At 44.9% G+C, this 15938-nt stretch overlaps 1 protein-coding gene across 1 annotated transcript; it reads right to left on the reverse strand.

The window, feature by feature from the left end:
* Positions 1 to 3254: 3254 nt before the first annotated feature.
* On the reverse strand, positions 3255 to 3892 carry LOC119280590 (protein NEGATIVE REGULATOR OF RESISTANCE-like). The gene has a single exon (XM_037561397.1). It carries the CDS (start codon positions 3817 to 3819, stop codon positions 3454 to 3456), a length of 366 nt encoding a protein of 121 aa, XP_037417294.1. The 5' UTR covers positions 3820 to 3892; the 3' UTR covers positions 3255 to 3453.
* Positions 3893 to 15938: the final 12046 nt, after the last annotated feature.

A 15938-nucleotide genomic window follows, 5' to 3' on the forward strand; every position in this document is an offset into this window, starting at 1 on the left:
TGTAGTGGGCCGGCCCATGTTGGTCGCTCGCGGGCGCTCTCTGTGCGAAGCTCGACAGTTCGCCGCAGAGAGGGGCGAATAGGTTTTCCCTTTTGACGCTCACGAGCGTCAAATATGATCTCGCTGAAGGGAAAGCCCGATTGGGCCGGTCCACTTGGCGTCACGCGCGCCAGTGAAGGAATTCAAAAATTCTGGCGCACGCTTCCTTCTCCTCCTTTCTTTCTTTTTCTGTTTTCTGTTCTTATTTTTTTGCTTTATTTTTGTACTTTTCTTTATAATTTAAATTATTCTACACACACACACACACACGCATGCACGCGCGCGCGCGCACACACACACACACACGTACACACATGATCATGTATATAAAAACGTTGAACATTTTCGCAAAAAAACAAAAAAAACGTTGAACAAATATTTGAAAAAAATGTTGAAAAAAAGTTGATCATGTATATAAAATGTAGAATGAAAACCACATTTTGAAAATGTTGAACAAGTATTTAAAAATGTTGAATAAGATTAAAATGTGGAACGGGTATCTGAAAAATATCAAACAAGTTTCTGAAAAATTTCAATAAGTATTAACAATGTTGAATAGGTATTTGAAAAATGTTGAATGAGTATTCAAAAATGTTGAATGAGTATTTGAAGAACTATTTGAAAAATGTTCAACAAGTATTTGAAAAAAATCTTGAACAAATATTTCAAAAATGTTGAACGAGTATTTGAAGAAATGTTGATCATGTATATAAAAGTGTTGAACAAATATTTGAAAAAAATGTTGAGCAAATATTTGAAAAAATGTTGATCATGTATATCAAATGTAGAATGAAAACAAATGTTGAACAAGTACTTAAAAAAATGTTGATCAAGTATTTTAAAAATGTTAACCAAGTATTTGAAGAAATGTTGAAAATGTATCTAAAAATGTAGAATGAAAAACAAAAAGAAACAAAGAAAATAAAAAATTAGAGAAGAAAAAGAAAAGAATGAAAAAATCAGAGAAATAAGATGAGGAAACAAAGAAAAACCGGAGAAGACCGGCTCTCGCCTCTAGTAGGTCGCACTACTAACCAGTAACACCATGCAGGCGGAGTGGTTAGTCGCGCCGGTGATCACCCTGGAGACGAGGGTTCAAGAGCAACTAGTTGGTGAGCGCTCCTTCAGGAGCCTCCCAACGATCACTTGGGGTGGGCTGAGAGCGCGCCAAGTGGCGTAGCCACCGCCATGTGCTGCATGCTGGGTTCTCCCTCCGAAATTTTTTATATTTTGCCGCACGCGTTTTTGGCTTTTCAAACGGTGTTTTTTTCTTTGTTTTTTTGACTTTTTGGTTTTGACCGGTCTTCTTTAGATTTTGCACCCAAATTTTAAAAAAAAATTGTGTGAAAAAACATGTTTTTTCCCTTCCGCGAGAGGCAACGTTTTGCTTTCCATTGGTTATATCATTTATTAGTATTGGCTCTAAATGCAAAGATAGTTACAATAATAAGTACCTTGGGAACAAGGGTGATGAGTCATGTGAAGGATGATATGGTGAAGATGATCGTTGTGTGCTTCTTGAAGATTTGTCATGCGCGACGAATTTAGAACTGATAAGTCATATGTCTTGGTATGTTTGCTCTTTTGCTACTCCTTATATTGATTGCCATCCAACATCATCTTTGTATCAAAGTATGCATGACAAACTTGTTCCTAATGTCCAATTAAATGTTTTTAATGAATCCACTCTTTCTTGTCATCATTTTTCTATGCAGACATCTCCTACAATCAGGTTTAAGAAGATGAAAACTCATTATAATTTATTGATAGATACTTTTGACCTCATACTATACAGAAGCATCTGATTAATTTAATTTTGCAAGCCATTTAAGTTTATGCAACACATTAGACGGTATATGGCTTAATATATGTATTCCTTGTTTGAGTAAACCAAAGACTTGTAAAATCTGGTTTATGTATCTCTTTATATGCTCATAATTGATTACTTGAAATAAAAGCTCAAGAAATCTTATTCGACTCAACATTATTGACTCATGTCTCTGGAGTTATAACTTTAATTATTTTTTGGTTCTCAACATTTTGTTAAGATTTTCAGGAAGGACTTGAAATGGTGCCCTAGGTTCAACAAGCTAAAAACGGTGTTACTCAATGAATGGTGTCTGACTGCAAACTTCACTGGACCACTTCACTTTCTTCAGCACTCACCAAATCTAGAAAAGCTCACCCTTCAACATCCATATCACCAGGTATATGGTTTTTTATATATGATAGCATTTTGACATTGACTCATGTGAAAGCTACAACCCAACGGAATATTTCTTGGTCTCAAAGCATCTCAAGATAGTTCAAATCCATTGTCACAAGGAAGAGGAACGGATTGTCATGTTTTGAAGATCCTTTGTACTCATGGAGTAACTCCTGCGCAAATTAACATCAAACATGATTTTAGGCCTTCTGCCTGTAAGTAAATATTACTGCAATTCGCCAATGTTTATGTGGTCTGCATGTAAATTCTTAGTACAAGAATGAAAAATGTAAATTGGGCAAATAAACAAGGGGAGGTATTTTTTTCACAATTTAGTTCCTTTTGAGGGGTTGGGGGAATGGTTTCTCTTCATTCAATACCTCATCCTTCAAGTACGAGCCTAGCAATATCAAGTTGTATGTTTGTCTAATCTTCCAAAACAATTTCTTATGCAACATTTGCCACACTTTAGTTGCGCCCGCTATTCAATCGTACCTTCTCATGTTTTCAACTTTTAATTTGTACTTGTATGTGCTCATTGTGTCTTCTATGATTTACGCAGGGTTCAGTTTCCAGCACCTGATCATATGGTCTACCCTTCCTGGTTATTCAAGCTTCCATTCCCGAAATAATCTTTGCAGCATAGCGTTGTTGCGTTTTGCCGTGTCTCTATTCCATTCATGTAAGGAAAATTCTCTACATTTTTCTTTTGACGAAAATCCTCTACATGAATCCTATCCTCCAAAATTCCTATGTCCTTACTTTGTTCCGAACGGGGCCTTGGCGGTAGCAGAGCTGTGGTCAAAGTTGTAGGTTAGGAAACCTTGGAAGTTAAGCATGCACTAATAATGAAGCAATGTTGGTAGAGTACAGTAGTCTCAGTGGACTCTTGTGACAGGTCTTCCTTGTTCACACAAGCATGACAGCGGGAGGCATCACGTACAAACGTACGCGCTCAGAAAGTAAGTACTCGTACAACTACAGTACTACGTACTCCGTAGTATAGTAATGATCGTTTAAACATACCGAATTACCACTGGTAAGTGGTAAGGTAAATTAACAGATGAAGATGATCAGTTTGCTAAAAAAGCACCGGCCGGGCGGTGGGTGGTACAGGGGAGAGGAGAGTATCGTCGCCGGCCAGCTCCCCCATGTCCGTCCGTCCGTCCGTCCGTCCGTCCGTCCGAGGGGTCGTCGTCCTCGTGCCTCTACGAGGGGGTGACCTCCGGCTCCGGCTCGGCGTTGAGGTCGAGGCCGCGGGGGACGGGCCGCCGCGGCGGCGTGGCGTTCTCGGCGACGCGCTCGTCGGCGGGCTGCTGCGATGGAGGCGGCGGTGGTGGGGCGGGCGGCGCGAAGTCCTCCCAGGAGAAGCTGGGGCACCATGCCGGCGCGCGCGGGGCCGGAGCCGGGGCGGCGACCCCGCCCGAGACGAGCCGGCGGGAGGCGTCCCGCATGCGGCGGAGTATGGCGTAGAACTCCTCGACCTCGGTGTCGGATACGTCTTCGACGCCGACGGGGGCCGGGGCTTCGGCGGACGAGCGCTTGCGCTTGGCGTTGCCGCTCGGCGCGTCCATGGTCACCAGCGCGCGACTCTGGACTCTGGACGAGCTTGCTTGATGTGTGATGTATGGGTGCGTTTGTGTCTGGAGTCTGTACTCAGGACGAGCGACTGCCTCGGAGGAAAAGAACACCCGAAAGCCTACGCTTATTATATGATCCAAAAAGAATGGCCGCCGGTTGGAAAACAAAGAGAGATAAAAAAAAGGTTCTTTTTCTTTTGTTTAAGACGGGACGGCGACTAACTCCACCAGCTACAAGTAAAAGCAACTCCACCCAAACAGACGGCGCATTTGTCCGCCTTTTGTCTGTTTGGGTCGGCCATCCGTCCGGCGTCCGCCCAGTTTTGTATTTAAGTCGGCAGTGCGCCCAACGCGTCGACCCATTTCATGCCCTCATTCAACTTTTAAATAAAAAGGGACCGTGGTCGATCATGCCAGCGGCCATGTCTCATGCCGGCACCAAGCCAGCGCCAGCATACAATGCCAGTTTCAGAAAAAATCACCACAGTTCATGCTGGCGCACTTGCCAGCCGGCCAACACACATGCCAGCACGCAAAAAAGGGTGTGACTTGAGTTCGACCACGCCCGGGATCATAGCCAGCGCCCGGCGCACCGCCCTCGAAGATGAGGTTTTGCATGAAGTCCTCGTCGACGGCCGACGTCATTCCCTCGAACAGGTTACGGATGTCTGGGAGCCCGCCGGCCGGCGTCTGCCGGGCGCGTTTCCTCGTGCCGCCGGACGACGAGCCACCAACCACTGTGGTGGCGTTGAGGTCGATGGGCGCTGGCGCGGGCGTGGAAAGCGCGGCCACGCTCACGTCGGGTGAGCACTCCCCGAAGAGGCGGGAGGCCTGCGGGTAGACGTGGAAGCCGGGGACCAGGTTGCAAGCCGACGCGCGGGGTGACTCGGGCAGCACCATCCGAGGAAGCGCCGACGAGCCGGTGCTGGCCGCGGCGACGGCGGCTTGGACGAGGTTGTGCTGGCTAGGGTTTACCCCTAGCATGTAGAGCGCCTCCCTCGTTGCCGCCGCAACGCGGGCATTGGTGTACTCCTGCCGCGCGGCGGCGACGACGGCGGCCTGCGTGGCGGCCTCATCCCTCGCGTCCGCGGCGTGCCTCCGACCCTTCCTCTTGGCTGACTCCCTTGCCCGCTGTTCGGGAGTCAGCGCCTTCTTCGGCTTGGTCGCGGTGGCGGTTTTGCGCGGGGCACGAGGCTTGCCTTTCCCGGAGGGGGCGACGGCGCTGGACGAGGCGAGGGAGGCGAGGCCGGCGGCGGCGTCGAGGTCGAGGTCGATGGTGTCGTCCATGATTGGGTCGGGAGCGAGCGCGCGCGGGCAGGAGTGTTTCTGGGAAAAGGAGGGGGGGATGGTGGTGGCTGTCACCGACCAGCGGGCCTAGGGAGAGGAGTAGGCGCATGCGCGTCTCCGGCTCGTGTCCACGCCGACGCAAATCAGGCTTAAAATTGAACCGGGAATGGATCGCCCGCGGATAAAAAACAGACGCGCGTCCGTTTGGGTCGGCGCGTTGGGCCGCCACTTTTGTCCGCGCCGATCCAAACAGACGCGGACGGACGAAATGGGTCGCCCCATTAAAATTGCTAGTGCAGGTGTAAAGCACCGCGAACAAATGAAATTGCGCGGCGATGGGTACAAGGTACTCCTAAAAGAACCGGGCTCGCGTGCGATCATCGGCTCGGCTCGTGTTGGTCTGGCTGCGACGGGAAAAGGTCGGCCTAGCTACACCCAACGGCGGCTCTGCTCACTGTCACTGCTGTTCGTTTGTTTGAAGTAGACGTTGAACTTTCAAAGATGCCCCAGCAGTGCAAAACATCACCCAGACCGATGCCATGTTGCCGGTGCACACCAATGATTCATTCCATATAACTCTCCTATTTCGTCATCCTGCCTACGTCTGCGCGGTCGTCTGCAGTTTGCGGAATTTGCACGCGCATGGGAAGCAAAGGAACACGCGCTCACCTCACCAACTGGGTGCTGTATCATACAACGAGAGCAGTCGTTCCACAAAAAAGTTGGTTTCTGATAAACGAAATCGGATGGGCAGAACCTAGGTTTATGCTTTACCCTATCAATTATTAGACAAGGCACGAGCCACACATGCACTTGCAATCTTGCGACAAGTTTATAGGTGCAACAACATGTCCGGACCACGTGAATCTTGATCGTCATGGATGCCGTGGAAAGATAAGGAAAATCTACGAAAATGAGATGTCCTCTCTCATTTACAAGGAGCGTGTACACGTTTTTCTCATGCTCTTTTGCGGCAAACCGGCTTTATCACTAAAACAATAATAACAATCAAGACACGATGAACAAGAGGCTGAGACGGTGAAACGATCAAACGAACACTGCCGACGAGAAGATGGGGTTTGTCAAACGAGAGAGGAAATTCGATGAGTATTCGTGGGCACGCATGTCTCAGCCTCTCAGAGCACCGAGTCCCTCGCGCGTGCTTTCATTTTTAGCTTTCAATTTTCATCTTTTTTATATTATTTGAACGAAAAATCCAAATTAAATTTTATTTTCATATTCGTGTTTCTCGTGATGAGTGCTTTCAAATAAGTTTCATTTTGAATATGTTTGAAAATTTTGGGAAATAAATGTTAAGGTTCAACTCTTGAAACTTAGTACGACCGACTGATAAAATCATGATTTTTGAGCCTACGACTGATAAGAAAAATGTCTTAAAATTTTATCTATGAAACTTGGTAAGAGTGAGTGAAAAAAAATTCGTAATTTTCAGTTGAAAAAACCTGCGTGCCCCTGTGAATTTCCCGACAAATTGCGTGGCCATGTGTACCATGTCCGGCGATCATCGGCTGGTGTTGGTCTGGCTCCAACGAGAAAAGGGTTGGGGGGCTCTGCTCACTGCTCACTGCTCACTGCTAGATTTTTGCAAATCTGCTTTCCTTCAGTTATGCCTCAGACTTGGCAACCATTTTCTATTTACTTTAGAAACTGAAACTGAAACTGAAGCGAGAGAAGAGAGAGATCATGGTGGTATGCTACAACCTACCTGAGAGTTGTGCCGCTGATAAGAGTAATTTGTTGGACATTTTGTTGATCTGAAGCAGAACTACTTAATCGGCCCCTTCCTTTTTTTTCGCTTAAGAATAAATCGAGTTTAGTATCAACAAGGTTACTAGTTGCATCCGTAGTAGCTGTTCCCTAAACATGCATGCCGTAGCTAGGACTAGATGGCCACAATTTAAAGACTTGTTTTACATGCTCTTTTTTCACATCATTTCCATCATGCTTTGCTTGCAGGTTGCAAATATTCAATGCCCACGTGATACACCTTTCTGGATTTATGAATGTGGTCGTTACGAGGAAGAAGGGCAGATACAACATCAAAGGAAAAATATGCTAATCAGTAAATATCTATTTTAAAGGTAAATCCAGCCTATTGTTATTTCCTTGAAAGCTTATAAGCTAGGTGTGCTAGTTTTCTAACAAAAAAAACTTTTCCTGTTTATTATGACCAGGCATTGACATGTTTTGCGTGTGTGTTATTTTCTCCTCCGTCTGGTCCTCTCCGACGCGTACCGAGCCCTCACGCGCCGCTCCGTCTTCTGGATGGCCTTGTTCTGTTCGAGGACGGGCGGTTCTTCCTTGACCTCGACGACGCGTGTCGGCAGCCGGCCATCTCTGATGAGCTCACTCATCGCGGCCGCGGATCTCTGACTAAGGTGGGTGGGAATGGATCCCTCCTTTTCTCCCCTTCTGCGACACTGCTGCTCTGACGCCAGGGACAAATGTAAGCGCTTCTATTCTCTCCCTTACCATCTGTTCGTCTCCTTAAACCCGCCTGCTTACTGTACCCGGCCGCAAGAAGTAATTATTTCTTCAGAGAGGAGAAGAGGAGAGGTCCTGCAATCCAACTTACTTGTTACAAGCACAATCCTTTGCAGCAACTCAAGTTTCAGACTGAATAAATTACGTATTTGGGAAATTTACCTTATGCAGTACTAGTTCGTTTCCTAGATGTCCGTTGTGCTTGTCGTTGGTTAATTAGCAACTCAACTCAGCTCACGCCGGCGGCAAAGGATTATTCTGGAGTTTGCATCTTTGTAACTGAACATTTATAAGATCAATATTAACACTAAATATTGGACTCCGTATGTGTGGTGTATGCAAGTTCAAGTGATTTTGTGAATCTGCTTTCCTTCTGTTATGCCTCAGATTTCACAATCATGTTCTGTTTAGTTAGAAACCGACCAACAATGAAGAGCCAGAGAGAGAGAGATTATGGAGTGTGGTGGCCATTAGTTGCTTCCGCTGTATGTTGACACACTGGCCTTTCCTTTTGAGATACACGCCACCATGTGCTTGACGCCATATGAACCTCCTATTTGCTTGTCATGTAGAATCTGCTGCTGGGAGTATGCTACAACCTACCTGAGAGTTATACCGCCGGTAGAGTAATTTGTTGGACACGTTGTTGATCTCAAGCAAAATTACTTAATCAGGCCCTTCCTTTTTTTTGCTTAAGAATAAATTGAGTTCAGTATTAACAAGGTTACTAGTTGGATCCGTAGTAGTTGTTCCCTGAGCATGCATGCTGTAGCTAGGACTAGATGGCCACGATTTAAAGACTTCTTTTACCTGCAGAGGCAAGCGATGTGCCTTAGAAGAGCTCTTTTTTCACATCATTTGCATCATGCTTTGCTTGCAGGTTGCAAATATTCAGAGTCCACGTGATACACATTTCTGGGTTTATGAAGGTGGTCGTTATGAGAAAGAAGGGCAGAACAACATCGAAGGAAAAATATGCTTGTGAGTAAGTATCATTTTTGAAGGGAAATCCAGACTGTTTTCCTTGAAAGCTTATAAGCTAGGTGTGATAGTTTTTTTTAACAAAAATAAGTTTTTCTGTTTATGACCAGGCATTGACATGTTTTGCATGAGTTATTTTCACCTCCGGCTGGTCCTCTCCGACACCTACCGAGCCCTCACGCGCCGCTCCGTCTCCTGGATGGCCTTGTACTGTTCGAGGACTGGCGGTTCTTCCTTGACCTTGACGACACGTGTAGACAGCCGGCCATCTTCGCTGAGCTCACACCATGGCGGCCGTGGATCTCCGACTATGGTGGGTGGGCATGAATCCCTCCTGTTTTCCCCTTCTCCGACACCACTGCTCCGACGCCATGGACAAATGTAAGCACTTCTCTTCTTTCCCTTACCCTCTGCTCATCTCCTTAAACCCGGTTGCAAGAAGTAATTATTTCTTCAGAGAGGATAAGAGGAGAGGTCCTGCAATCCAACTTACTTGTCTTCCTGAACAAATGTTATAAGCACAATCCTTTGCAGCACATCAAGTTTCAGACTGAATAAATTATGTATTCGGGAAAATTACCCTATGCAGTAGCATGTACCTTTCATTTCCTACATGGTTGTTGTGCTTGTCGTTCATTAATTAGCAAATCAACTCAACTCACGTTGGTGGCTGTGAAATCACTAGTGCAGTTTCCATCTTTGTAACTAAACATGTTAAAAATTGGACTCTGTATGTGTAGTGTATGCAAGTTCAAGTGATTTTGCGAATCTGCTTTCATTCGGCTATGCCTAAGATTTCACAACCATTTTCTATTTATTTTAGAAACAGAAAATGAAGAGACACACACACACACACACACACACACAGAGAGAGAGAGAGAGAGAGAGAGAGAGAGAGATTATGGGGTGTGGTGGCCATTAGTTGCTTCCGCTCTATTGACACACTTGCCTTTCCTTTCGTTATACATGTAGCCATGTGGTTGACGCCATATGATACTCCCATCTGCTTTTCATGGAGAATCTTCAGCTGGGAGAGGAGGACGACGATGCGGGTGGCTGCTCTAACCCTGCTATTGCCGACGCGATAGAAGGTCCTCTCTCTCTCTCTCCCTCCTCAGTTCTTCCTCTCTCAGATGAGAGTTTTCTACAACCTACCCGAGGATTGTACCGTTGGTAGAGTAATATTTTTGACATGTTGTTGATCTGAAACAAAACCACTTAATCAACCCCTTCCTTTTTTTCGCTTAAGAATAAATAGTGTAGTATCAACAAGGTTACTAGTTGGATCCGTAGTGGCTGCGGATATATCAGGTTCCCACAAGAGAAAAACAAGAGGAACAATCAGTTTATTTGTTAAATTTTCATTTTTTTCATGTGGCACGGCAAATGCCATATGTCTTGTAAGACTACCCAGTTCATGAGAGATTAGGATTTCCCCATAAACATAACGGTTTTATCGTTCTGTTGAGCGCTCTATTAAATACTCCCTCCTTATTGGAATATAAGAGTAAACACTCTTATATTTCTTTACGGAGGGAGTATTTATTATTCATGAATGGAAGTGCCCTGCTGTAGCTAGGACTAGATGGCCACAATTTAAAGACTTCTTTTACCTACAGAGGCAAGCTATGTGGCTTAGAAGAGCTCTTTTCTCACATAATTTGCATCATCCTTAGGTTGCAGGTTGCAAATGTTCATCGTCCACGTGATACACATTTCTGGGTTTATGAAGATGGTCGTTATGAGGAAGGACAAATATGATTTGTTCTTCCACCTACCCAGAGCAGATTCTTACACATAGGAACAAAGTTTAAAGGTTCAGTTTTTTGCTTATGAATAAATAGAGTTTAGTATCAAGAAGGTTACTAGTTGGATCCGTAGTGTATGTTCCCTAAACATGCATGTGTGGGTACTCCTCCCTGACCCCAACTCTAGTAAGCACTGCGGATATATCAGGTTCCCACAAGAGAAAAAGTAACAATCAATTTGTTCGTTAAATTATCATTTTTTTTCATGTGACACGGATGATAGAGGTAATCTTTTGTACCGTTTGCACTGTGTTAATGATAGAGGTAATCCCAGTACAATAGGTAGAATTTGATCTAAAATTATTAGGGTTGTTGATTGACCAGAAATACGAGGAATAGAGTAGTATTGTTGATTGCTAGGACATGAACTGAATGTAATAGTGGTAAATACCGTGAGTTCTGTTATTAATGATTACTACTTGGAGCTAGAAACACAAGGATCTGGTGGGTTGTAGTATTGTCTCCTCTCTTTAAAATACAGAGGGGCAAGCTACTGGAGTTCTGACTCATTAACTTCAATTTAAACTGGCAACACCGTGGCTTCTAGTTAGGTGCCTCCCCTCATAAGTCTGAACAATCACCGTCATACTGCAGCGTTTGAATTACCGGCCAGGATTTGTCTGCTTTAGTTTGATTGTACATGCTCCTTTGCTGCTCTTTCTACAAGATAAATTTGGTTTAAACAAATTAGCATGTGCAGAGAATTAAAAAACTGTTGTACTTTGTAATTCAAGATAAAAGCCTTATGAAATTCAGAACATCTCTACCTAGTTAAGGGGATTAAAAATTTAACACTTTAATGTGTTTGTTTTCATTCAGTTATGGCCATTTTATAACATTTATTTTTTGTAAGCACGATGAAAGCACAACCATATGAAAACACAAGTACTCCTTCCGTCCCATATTATAAGAGCGTTTTCGACACTACACTAGTGTCGAAAACACTCTTATATTATGGGACGTAGGGAGTAACAAATTCTTCCCTGTTGCTAGTTCAGGGATTTGAGCTTTTAGCACTTCAACTTGCTCTCTGTTTTAAATTCGGCCATGGCCATTTTATAACATTCACTTTTTTAAGCATGATGAAGCACAACTAGATGGAACCACAAGTAACAAACTCTTCCCTGTTGTATTGTAACAGATGGGAGATCAGTGGAGTACCATACTGCAATCCAAGGAGCAAATTGGGGCCAACCTGTGAGCAAGCAAGAGGCTACAGCTATAAAGAACGGGCACTCGCCTAAGAATTCTCCCTTAAGGTTGGTTTGGTTCAATCACATTCACACTCACAGCAGTGAGCCAGTGGCCATGTTTGGTTTATATTGACGGTGTTCTGTATTTCTAACTTCCAAAAGGTGTAGGAGGCAGATAAGTTATCTGTACTCTGGTTTCTTAATATATACCTATTGAGATACATAGTGAAGCCACCAAGTGTCTGTACTCTGTAGTTTTAGTAGTTGTACATGGAGTGTATTGGGTTGATTTCCTTCTCTTGTCTTGTCTTCACCGATAGACGATGGTAGTTGCCTCAACAACCAAGGTTTTTTTTGGTTCCTGGCTTGCAGGTGGACATTCTGAACCTCGAGAAGGCGGCTCTGACCCACCAAATAGAGAACAAGGTCCCCTTGATCGCGCAGGAGAAGAAGATGGAGCTCTTTGAGCAGTGTGTCTTTTCTGTTGGCTAACGATGTTCTTGAGAGGATGCACTCCCATGTCACTGGCAAGCAGCACATTGGTGACAGTCTGGTTAATGATTCGTCATCGAATACAAGGTCAGTAACTAATAAGTTGTTGCACCAAAAGAAAACAATGATCTTTGATTTTATGACTTAGTCGCCAGATTGATTTTCAGGCTGCGAGAGAAGCGGAGCAACCATAGGTTATGCCCCAAGATCCACGATCCAGCCCTCAAGCAAAGGTATCTATCTACCAAATCTAGTCATTTTCTTACCCTAGGAGGTGATGTTCATCCTCCGACCAAGAACAATTCATATGTATATATATCCACACTTAATTGCCTGCAGTTACGCTGTTTGTCTCGTGTGCTTCTTCTCCGGCCTACTGATACAACACACTTGATGAGCCCGAGTCAGAGGTGCGACACGAGGAAGCCGTACTGGACTGCAGGCCACGTACCCTTGTTGCCACCTCGCTGCCCACAGCTCTGACATCGCCCTTTAGAAGCTCCGCCTCGCTGCCTGACTCGGCCGCTAGAAGCTCGTGGCTCTCAACCTATCCGGCCCTTGATTTCGCTGCCTGGGCCTTGACTCTGGAGTTGCAGGGGCGGACAAGTACCAAGTCGACAACACGAACCTATGACACAAGGAATAAGGTGGTAATTCTTGTCTTATTATGCAGCCTTCTTATAATGACCTCTTGGCCGATTGTTTGAAAATGCAATGTCAAGTTAAGAAACTTCCTGCTGATTGTTTGAAGTAATTCTGGTCTTATTATGCAGCCTTCTTCTATGGAAGGTGTTTTCTTTAGGACGCACTCTGCTTAAATTGCCGACCTTTTTAGATTTGTAAAGGTTGCAGACGTGCAGTTCATCTATTCTTTTTATCAGTTTGTTTGTAATAATTTGTAGTACTACTGCTGCTACTACATCCAGTAAGGATAATTTTCCTTTATTGTGACTTGATGAGCTTGAGGCACTGATGATTGTTTGTTCTGTGGACTTCTGTTAGGTGTGTTCAGCTGCGCGCATGACAATGGTCAGTGCAGTGGACTGTATTTTGCATTGCATTGGTCAGTTATCTGATTTTTAATGTGAATCACTTCGTTCAGTCATATTAGTTACCTGATTGAATTAGAGCCAATTTGGGTTTGGGCTATCTGAAAACCTAGATGCAGTTTGAATTGTTGGTTAATCGAAACCTCCCTATTTTGTGCTTAGCCCGTAAATTGGCACTGTTTTCTTTGCTTCCAGCATTCCCAACTGCAAATAATGTATTGGAACAAGTAATGTATTGGAATCAGATTACATTGGTTAGCTTTGTTCCATTTTCCAACTACGGAACTTTATTGCCGAACTGAAAAACGTGTACCTGAGTTGTATCACATTGGTTTTGTTTTATCCGTTTGATTGTATGAAGTAGTACTACTTTCAGTCATTCAGAAAGGATGGTTCTACTGTAGCAAATGTTGGTCATACCTTCAGTTTGTGCTGCAGAATACTACGTATTTCAATGGTACCTTTGTGTGTTTCTGATTTAGTATCTTCACCCAGGAACTTGCTGGGAGGAGAAGATTAACGGTCCAGAAGGGCCATTTGATGATTTATGAGCTTGTGAAGAGAGCACTGGATGAATTCATCAGTTTGAAGCTTAAAGAATATATATTTCACAGGTATGCGAAAACATTAACCTGCATGTATAGTAAATTTGTAATAGCAGAACTACTTCCTTGAATTCCTTCACCTTAACCTGTCAAAGGCATTACCATCCTGTCGCAAACTCACAATAATGTGAGGTACTATTTTAGATATGAATGTTCTTTTCTGAGTTACATGAATGGTGTTTTCATGTTTGGCAATATAGAATTGGTTGGTCTGATGGTCTCTTTGGAATCGAACATTGCTTGTTTGGTTGACAATAGTCATCATCAAGATATGTGATTGTTTATATGCTGAATTTAAGTTCCCATCATATTGTTACATCCGCCGGCTATGTAAAGTTGAGGTTTTCTTTCTTGTTGATCAGTGGAAAAGTGGCCATGTTAGGTCGGTCTTAGGCATGCTGACAATATTTTGGACATACATGTTCTGTATTTCTAACTTTCAAAAGGTGTAGGAGGCAGGCAAGTTATCCATACTCTGGTTTCTTAATATATATTCCTAAAACCTATTGAGATACATAGTTGAAGCCACTGTGTATCTGTAGTTTTAATTGTTGCACATGGAGTTAGAGTAGTGGGTCGATTTCCTTCTCTTGTTTTGTCTTTACCGGTAGATGATGGTAGTTGCCTCAACAAGCAATGTTTCTTTTTGTTCCTGGCTTGCAGGTGGACATTCTGAACCTTGAGAAGGCGACTCTGGCCCACAAAATAGAGAACAAGTCCCCCTTGATTGCGCAGGAGAAGAAGATGGAGCTCTGTGAGCAGTGTGTCTCTTTTCTGGTGGCCAACGGTGTTCTTCGGAGGATGCACTCCCATGTCACTAGCAAGCAGGGCATTGATGTAAAAAAAGCAAGTAGGACATTGATGTTTGTCTGGTTAGGGATTTCCTTGTCGAATACGAGGTCAGTAACTAACAAGTCGTTGCACCAAAAGAGAACAATGATCTTTGACTTCATGACTTAGTTACCTGATTGATTTTTAGGATGCGAGAGAAGTAGAGAGTCTTGCAAGGTAGGCTTTGTGACTTGGTTGGAGCAACCGCGGGATATGGCCCAAGATCCACGACCCAGCCCTCAAGCAAAGGTATCTACCAAATCTAGTCATTTTCTTACCCTGGGAGGTGTTGTTTGTTCATCCTCCAACCAAGAACAATTGATATGTATGTCCACACTTAATTGCCTGCAGTTACTCCGCTTGTCTCATGTGCTTCTTCTCCGGCCTCTTGATACAACACACTTGATGAGCCTGAATCAGAGGTGCGTCGTCAGGAAGGCGTGCTGGACTGCAGGCCACACGCTTTTGTTGCCGCCCTCCTCCTCGCTGCCCATGGGTTTGGCAGCTCCTGCCCTTTAGAAGCTCCACATCGCTGCCTAACTCGGCCACTAGAAGCTCGTCGCTCCCAACCTAGCCGGCCCCCGATTTCGCTGCCTGGGCCTTGACTATGGAGTTGCAAGGGCGGACAAGTACCTACGACACAAGGATTGAGGAGGTAATTCGAGTCTTTATTATGCAGCCTTCTTCTAGTGACCTTTTGGCTTATTGTTTGAAAGTGCAATGCCAAGTTAAGAAAACTTCCTGCTGAATTCATACTTCACCTATGAAAGGCGTTTTCTTCGAATTTTTGTCAAAATAGACCACCCGACGAACGAAATTGTCAAAAAAGACCCCTTCCAGATGAAAATGACAAAAAGGACCTCCTCGACCGTGGCGGCAGGCGCGCCAGGCGACATGTGGCACCTGCCGCCACGGCGCGAGGCGGCAGGCCCTGCCGCCACGGCGCGAGGCGGCAGGCCCTGCCGCCACGACGTCAGGCGGCAAGCTGCGTAAAACGGGATACGGCGCTGGCGACGGAACGGACTGGCCTGGTGGGTCCCTGCCGCCTCAAGGGGCTGGCGGCAGCCCTGTAGCAGCTGGGCCCGGCCGCCTCAGGGGCTGGCGGCGGCCCTGGACATGCGCTGCTGCAGCGGCGTCGTTTTCCAAAAGAGTTAAAGATCTAGCGCCATTGACTCCGTTCGGACAGATCCATTTTACAATGTCCCAGTCAAAGCGAAAAGTCCTGGAAAGAAGCGTCTCGAGTTAGGTAGCCCTGCAGCCTAAACGTACCACTGCTCTCGCCTTTGGTTCACATAGAATCAGAGAGACCGATTTGAAGCCGTTTCATGTTGGACTCCTTTTGATCAAAGCCCAGGCCGCTAG

The sequence above is a fragment of the Triticum dicoccoides genome, chromosome 3B (genome assembly GCF_002162155.2).
Source record: "Triticum dicoccoides isolate Atlit2015 ecotype Zavitan chromosome 3B, WEW_v2.0, whole genome shotgun sequence".
Lineage (NCBI taxonomy): Eukaryota > Viridiplantae > Streptophyta > Magnoliopsida > Poales > Poaceae > Triticum > Triticum dicoccoides.